Genomic DNA, 8,474 nt, shown 5'->3' with positions numbered 1-8,474 from the left:
GCGACAGAGCTGGGCTGTTGTGAGGCATAGTGCAAGGCGATGATTGAGCCGAGGGAGTGTCCGATGATGATAATCTTTGCGAGAAATCACGATCAGTCTCAGTTCGGGTTTCAGATCCAAGACTTTGACTTCCTGTTCAACTGCTCACCTTTTGCACTCCCGCCGTGCTGTCATCAGCTGCCTGCAGAGATGTGATGAGATGGTGTAAGTCGGCGACATGGCCAGCCACAGAGAACGGGCCTTCTGTAGACAACGGAGATTGACCGAAGCCTTGGAAATCAACAAAATTGATATTATACGTCTTTGGAAGGTATGGGAGGAGTGGTAAAAAAGTATTTGTTGAACCTCCAAGTCCATGCAAACACAATAGTAGCGGGCCACCCGGCGTTCCAGTTTGTAAATAGTGTGTTTGCGTCCCTGTGGGAGCTTCGTATACATACGACTTCAGCTCTAAGGCAATCATGATAGGCAATTGTGACAGTGTATAGTGTCCCAACAAAGCAAGCTGGATGCCTAGGGTGTTATGATCGAATGGGAGGTTCAAGATTCCTAGGGAGGCAAGACTGAGCTCGCCAATGTATTCCTGGCCGAGATTCTCTCTTCTTCGGCCGGGTTGGGAGATCTCGTTTGGATGCATCGGCCGAGCCAGTAGTGGAGATGAATTCAGCGGTAACTGACCTCGGCCGAGCCTAAAAGGCGCCGCCGTCCCACGACTGTATCTACAGGTGGGCATTCAGAATGGACCTCAAAGAGCTTATCTACAAAATAGATTCTTATTGTATAGCCGCAACAACACTCTGGTAGCAAGCGAAAGAATAACACAAGTCATTGTTGTCGATTAAGGCTTTTCAATATTACCTAGGACGACTTACACATTGACTCTACACTCTACACATTCAGAACTCGACGCGATCTTAGCTTGGCCCGTTTATTTGGTACCACAATGGTTGTCACATCAGTGATCACGGAAGAGACAACAGATATTCATCTGATCTCGGAAAAGACAGTTTTCGATCTTCCCCATGCCACGCATACGACAGGACGCGTGGTCCCTATGGACCATGGGCCAACTAGCAAGGTTGATTTTGGTGCATCTGTCTACGGTATTGATCTAAATAATTTCACCGATGCCGACTTTGAATTCATTTCCGACGCACTGCATAAGCATAAGATGTTGGTGTTCAAGGAACAACCGCAAATGCTCAGTCCCCAACAACAATACCGACTAACGTCTAGGTGAGCAGATATGGCTCTTTGTTGTTTGCATAGTATACTGATTGTCCTAGCTTTGATCCTGACGAGACTACCGGTGGCTTTGCACATGGTGCAGACCCGTTCCTGACATCGCACAATGGAATTAAGATCTATGGTATCCCAAAGAGGCCTGCCATTCCTGTACAGCCTCAAGTCCACATTCTTGGTCGGGGACCACTTCCTCAAGAGCATTATGGCTTCCCGCCAGATTTTGAGGTCCAGGGTATTGACCACGAAGATTTCCACCTTCCACCTCACATCCCTTCTGAGGAGCGGGAAAGCGGCGCGAGCAGATTCTACCAGTGGCACTTTGATGGCTCGCTATACAGCATTCCGCCTCCGCGCGTGGGTTGCCTTCTCGCAGTGCGGACGCCAAAGGGCCCCGATGTCACAGTGAGGTGGGACGATGGCACTGGTACGGAAATGAAGATAGCTCCTGGTTCTACCGCCATGGTAGCCGGCTCCCGAGCTCTCGAATTGTTGGACGATGAGACCAGAAACATAGTCATGCACAGCCGAATCGAGTATGCACCACACGCTTTCGTTTGGATGTCAACTGCACACAGTACACGCCTTGGTCATCTCCTAGAGACCGAAGGCCTCGAGAAGCCTTTGGATAAGCTCCCGCCGTGGGAAAAGGACAAAGTCTGTATTTATCCCATGGTCTGGACGAATCCCAAAACGGGCGAAAAGTCGTTGCAGGTTCATGGCCAGGGTGCATTCAAGCTCTACCTGAAGGATAGCCCGGATGGCAAGGAAAAGGTAGTGGATGATCTCAAGGAGGTGCGAGCGTTCATGAATAAGTGAGTATCTGCCATCATTTTCTCATGAAGAAGTCTTCTGACATAGTGAAGATTAATGCGCCCGGCTCTGGAGCCAGAAAACATCTATGCTCATCGCCATGAGGAGCAAGATGTTATCCTCTGGTACAATCGTGCGCTGTGGCACAGTATTGTAAGTCCTGGTCTATCCGTCCTGACAAGGTCAAATGCTGAAACCGGTTTAGACCGAATTTCCTAGGTCATATGGTCCCAGGGTAATGCACCAGTGTAACGTCGCTGCAAGCGATCACCCTTCTGGCTAGGAATTTACCGCCAAGGAAGTAAGGTTTCCTTGTAAGATCCAGTAATAAGATGATATGAAGACATTGAAGTGCGGATACATGATAACCGAAGATACCGACACTCGTAGAAACACGTACCATTAGTACTAGTGACCGTTGGAAGAGTGGCAGACACTGAGAACCAAGAATTGCGGATGAGACCCCTTAGGCACGAAGTGGTGACTTGGGCACTTCTACAACTTTCGACACCTGCCCATTTATCACAAGCTATGACGATACACTACGAGCATGTAGCAGACTTTAAAAGGGCCAATGGGAAAAACAATTTCACCAGATGGTCAATTGTGTGTTTTGCTGCAATTACTCGGTATCGATCCTTGATGATGCATCCACCCCACGTGCAGTGCTTCATTGGCGTAGCTTCAACCACGGAAAGGAAGACATCCCGGCTGGGAAATCCAAGCTTCGAGACCCACAAACAATCCACGAACTGCATTGTCATGTTTGGATGCTCTTGTGCAATTGGTGCCGAGATATATCAGTCTAGACCGTCATTGCATGCATTTAAAAAACACCAGTTCCTCTAAAAATCACTGCGGAGGGCTCACGGATTGTGGCACTTCTATGCCTCAGAGCACGAACCGCCGAGTCTTTCAGCAACCACAATGCTACGACTCCTGCTCTCTGTTGCCGTTGCGGCATTGGCCGTTGCGCAATCAGATATACCTGTTTCCAAACCTCTTCAAAAGATCCTAGACAAGGCGGGTACGGGAATTTACACATACCCCACTGCCCTGACCCAAGGCATTATCCCCAAGCCTCTGCACTCACATAACGACTACTGGCGTCCGGTACCTTTTTATTCCGCACTGTCTGTTGGTGCTGTGAGCGTAGAAGCCGACGTGTCGCTCATCAACGGAACACTGTACGTCGGTCACGAAATTAGTGCATTAACTCCTGAGCGCACTTTCGACAGTCTATACATACAGCCAATTCTCAGCGTCATTCGTGCTCAGAACCCAAATACTAGCTTCGTAACTAGTCCGACGCCCAACGGCGTTTTTGACACTTCAAGCGGACAGACCTTGTATCTCTGGGTCGATGTGAAGACCGATGGGGCTACCACCTTTCCCTATGTTATCAAGGCGCTGAAGCCATTGCGGGACGCAGGCTATTTGACGACAGTCAACGGCAGCAACGTTATCTCTGGCCCCGTGACAGTAATTGGTACGGGCAACACGCCATTGAATCAAGTGCAAGGTGTAAACCAGAGAGATTATTTTTGGGACGCACCGCTTGCCACACTGAATTCGACATTCTCAAACATCACGAGCATAGTCAGTCCTATCGCTAGTACTGACTTTGCAGTTGTTTTTGGTAATGTGAGAAATCAAACATTCAATGACACACAGCTGGATACTTTGAAAAGTCAAGTTGCGACTGCGCATGGAAAGAGTATTGGAGTGAGATATTGGGACCAGCCTGGATGGCCAGTGGGAACGAGAAACGCGGTTTGGAGAACATTGTACGACAATGGAGTAGATCTACTAAACGTCGACGACATTGAAGGGGCAGCAAACTTCTGGGACGCGTCTGGATAATTTACTATTACATAATGAGGCGAGATGGAAATAAAGCTCATATCATTGACCGCCACCCATTCATACTGGATGCTTAGGAATCGAGCCTATTAATTCTCTTGAATTTTTACCTTTGCACACGTACTTCGATTTATTCATTAGTGGTGGTTCTGCCTGTCGGCTTCCTGATTAGTTAGGTTACAATTAGCAGCTAGAACGGCGGGGAGGCAGATATAACATATTATCAATAACTTTAAGGCATCATTCACTTAATGTCGTTGAAATTATGTCACTGTGTAACTGAACTCTCATTTCGAGTCTTTCGAGACAACATTCGAGAAGAATCCAATCATCTAACCCTATTTTCTAGCTACCTTTGTTGCTTTCCATAATAGCGTCCACTGTAGTTTACATAAAGATTTACTGTTATATGAACATTATTTATTAAATGAAAGAAAATTGAATGATTTAATGAGAGCAACAATATATCACCAAAAGATGTTCATCAATTCCTAGTCTGAATTCAAGTAGAACTTCCAGACTCACGCCATAAGATAGCAAAGACTAGTAAAGACATATGACTTACTTCAGATGGTAATGAGTCAAGTCATTGGATACAAAGAAACTGTGAGACCGTCTAGTAGGCAGGCCTTTCCATGTTTTTTCCTAAACGCCGGATGCCTACAATACGGCACATGTCTTAGTTGTCTTCAAACTCATTAGCCTTCTACAGGGTGCTAGAATATGCGGTGTCATAGAATTCGGTCTTATATAACCTTTGCGTCTGGGTTCACCCGGGATAAGGAACTTTTGACATAACCATCCCGGCCGTCATACCAGCTCTCTCCACCATTGGAGTTCTTAAATTACCCAGCATCTACGAGATGGCCAATCAAAAGAGGAAGTTCGGTTTTTACAGATCTCCTTCGAATCGTAAACGAACCAAGCAAGATGATGAAGAAAGCGCAAGATTCCGGATCCCTCGCCATCTAAGGAATTTCATCAATCAGGTGTCCCGAGACAAAACCGAGCGAGTGTTCACCATTAGATGCTCCCTGCAATCAATGGGTTTCGTGCGAAAGTTGGCTTGGGGCATCAGAGACACTGCTACATCGATTGTTGTTCGAGTCAAATTTCATGATACGGGGAGGGAGACTTCTACTCACTTCTGCGTCCACAACTCCAGTGACAAATCACCCTCGTTCGGTCACCAATTTTGCGTCGACAGCGATAAACAGCCAAACAAGGTAATTTGCACGACAAGACCAAATATCATGACCTGCGTTATTGGTATCGAGTTATACAACCTCATCCGCACATCAAAGGGCGTTACACTTGCAGACATTCATCAGAAGATTGAGCAGGTGATCACCTCCAATCCCACTACTAAATGTCTGATATGCAGCAAGAGAAACAATGTGAAAACTTGGAACTCAGCCACATGCTCAGATCAATGCAAGAAGAAGCTCGAGGCCTGGCCGCTAAGTGCACAATTATCTCAGCTGATCATCGACTTGAAAGCCTTTGATTTCTTGCTCTGCTGTATCTATACGGCTGCATTGACTAAAAACAAGTTTGCACCACAAGGGACTTTTCAGTCTCTGCTTAGAGATTGTCCGATAGATTCTGGTCGCATTCCTTCCCTCATCGATTCCTTTCCGAAAGATTTGACAAGACTGATGTCGTCACTCGATACCGACACGTTATATCAGACAAGCTACCGACGTGAACGCATCAAATTTCTCTCTTGGATTTCCTCGAGCTTTTGTGGTTGTCCAGTTTCACTACCACCTACGGCCAACTTGCACATCAATGGGATGGGCAGTGCTCATAAATTTCTCCTGCTCAATGCCCATCTGGACCGACAGACGAGGTTCATGCACAAGATAAATGCTCTCCGGACGCCGTCTGGCTCAGTCGCCTTTCACGGGACTCCAAGCTTCAACACCTTGAAAATACTGACGGAGGGTTTGAAGGCAAACAGAATTGGTCTTTTCTACGCACCAGAGCCTTCAATATCTTTGGGATATGCCGCAAAGTTCCGTCAGGACGGTCATCTCCGGCCGTGGAAGAAAAGCTCCTTTGAAGGATCCCAGTATTTGGTCGTCTTCGGCTGCGAAGTCGCCAATTCTGCAATACCCTGGAAGCCTAGGAATGGGAGGTTGTTTGAGCATTTCACCTTTGATGTTAACACAGTCATGGTGCGATATGTTTTTCTCTGCCCTCCAGGTCAACAGGTGCCTTTGGCTTCGACGATCCAGCCCAAAATGCTTGCAGCGTACACGGCTCTTGGGAAAGGGACTTTGACATCAGACAACATTCAGGGAAGCACCAATAAGAAAGGTTGAAGTTCCTCGAGGCTCATTTGCTGTTTGTTTCATGTGCTACATAGATGAAGATAGCAGTGTAGGGTAAGGTATTGCGACATGTGAGAAGGTATCAGTGGCCCTCATGGAAAATAATCAATGGGATGCAGTGGAATCTTCAACTTTTTGCCTCGTGTTTCCTTGTAACAAGTACGTCAAATTCTACTGTAAGTCTGAGAAGATAGCTGTGACGCGCGCCGTAGTCATTGCTGGTGAAAAGCACACGAGTGCGTGGATTGCAAAAGAATTTCGGGTGTCAGTCAATGATTATCTGTACGTAAACAAAGTGAAGACCCGATTCTCTAGCCGCTCTGCATGAGACGTAGCACACATCAATGAAGACCTTCCTAAAGCTTAGTAGGGTAATGTCCCGAAATAAGCATTCAGGAGCGGCAGTTGGCCAGATTCTCCAATTTTTTTGGCCGGGACCCCCCCAGTTGCAACACTCCACACATCCCACCGCGATAAACACTTGAGAACCTATTGGCGGCGCGGCACTTCTTCCCCTGCTGGTGGATTCTTAAGAGAGGGGGCCAGCGATCCCAATACTGAAGCCGTATATTGGATTTCAAGTCGCTTTAGGGGAGAGTGGGTAAGTGGAAGTAGGGCAGTGAGCAATATGTTCATGTCATAGCTGATAAGGGCTTTGCATATATTCTGGTTCTGCCCAGAGCATGCCGAGACACTATGGCTTGATAAGTACTCCAGTCTTCGGCTTGGCGTTGTTACAGTGCTGTGATCATGAGTAACGAGAAGAGCCTCAACATTGGCACCAGCCTGGACAATGCCGCTGAGGTGCCACAACAAGTGGGTGCCCTGGACGACAAAAATGCCCGCATCGAGTGTCCCAGTCGGGACATTGAGATTCAGGACGGTCATCTTGTCGAGCTCGAGGTTGACTTATCTCGTGTTCTTATAGAAGATGCTGAAAAAGAGGGCGATTGGGATGAAGATACAAGTCCTTTCGCCGCAGTTCGGGCGGTCGTACCAGAAACCGATGATCCAGAAATGCCAGTCAATACATTTCGCGCTTGGTTCCTAGGCATTGTATGCACATTTCTGCTTCATGATAGAGAATCCCGACGCTTACATACACATAGGTCTTCGTCTTTCTTGGTGCCGGGGTGAACCAATTCTTCTCTCTACGATATCCAGGAGTTCACATCGTGTCGCTCGTAGCTGAGCTCTTGGCATATCCTATTGGAGTGCTGATTGCGAACATATTGCCTATTAGTCGTATCAATCCCGACCGCCACTTCAATATCAAAGAACATGCTCTTGTCACGATTATGAGTAATGTCTCATTCGGTTTTGGATCCGCAGACGCTACCAATCTGATTCAAGCTGCCAGATTCTACGGATTCACACTTCAGACTGGTTTCTCCGTTCTTGCTGTTTTGTGTTGTCAACTTCTGGGCTATGGAGTTGCTGGGCTCTCCTCTCGATGGCTGGTTGAACCAGCAACAATGATCTGGCCTGGAGTCCTCAGCAACATTGCCCTGTTGACCTCACTCCATTCTAGGGCAAATGCGATTGCTGATGGATGGAGGATCTCCAGGATTAGGTTTTTCCTTTTGATTGGCGGTATTGCTTTTGTTTGGTAAGCCAAATTACAGCACCAGAAAAAAAAAGGGTTCGACTCGAGAATCATAATCACTAAACTATGCCCCAGGTATTGGTTCCCAGGACTGATATTTACAGGACTGAGCTATTTTACATGGTATGATTGCTTCTATTGAGAGCTCCGAGAAGTAAGCTTACTCTAACATAGGATATGGTATGTCACAACCTCACTTCACCTCTAAGTACATCACCACGGTATCGAAAAGCAAGCCTCGTGGCTTCATCAACCGACTTCTCCGTCAGGTCTCTCTGTCATCGCACGCTGACCCAATCTATCGTAGCTGGATTGCGCCGAACAATCTTGCCGTCAACCAAGTATTTGGCATGGTAGGTCCCCCCCAACGCAAAATGAAAACCAGAATTTCACTTACTAACACCACTTTTCGTGCTCAACAGGTAACTGGACTGGGATTATTTCCCTTAACATTCGATTGGTCCATGGTATCTTACAACACGAATCCGCTTCTTTCACCGCATTGGGCTGCACTTAATGTGTTTGTCGGGTTTGCTGTGTTTTTTTGGATTGTAACACCTGTAAGTGAGTTTGCGGGCTCTTGGTTTTTTCTTTCTTTCCTTTTTTTTTTTTTT

General features: G+C 47.0%; 1 protein-coding gene across 1 annotated transcript; it reads left to right on the top strand.

Moving 5' to 3' along the window:
* Positions 1-1,198: 1,198 nt before the first annotated feature.
* Positions 1,199-2,061, top strand: UCRPA7_8167 (putative alpha-ketoglutarate dependent xanthine dioxygenase protein; the record flags this gene model as incomplete). Its single annotated transcript, XM_007920686.1, has 2 exons — positions 1,199-1,236; positions 1,287-2,061. The coding sequence occupies 2 exons, from the start codon at positions 1,199-1,201 to the stop codon at positions 2,059-2,061; spliced, it is 813 nt and encodes a 270-aa protein (XP_007918877.1).
* Between the last annotated feature and the right edge of the window lie 6,413 nt (positions 2,062-8,474).

The sequence above is a fragment of the Phaeoacremonium minimum genome, assembly GCF_000392275.1.
Source record: "Phaeoacremonium minimum UCRPA7 unplaced genomic scaffold PA7_03_scaffold_580, whole genome shotgun sequence".
Taxonomy (NCBI): Eukaryota; Fungi; Ascomycota; class Sordariomycetes; order Togniniales; family Togniniaceae; genus Phaeoacremonium; species Phaeoacremonium minimum.
Note: the sequence above shows the minus strand (reverse complement) of the source record. Positions and strands in the feature narration are given on the sequence as shown.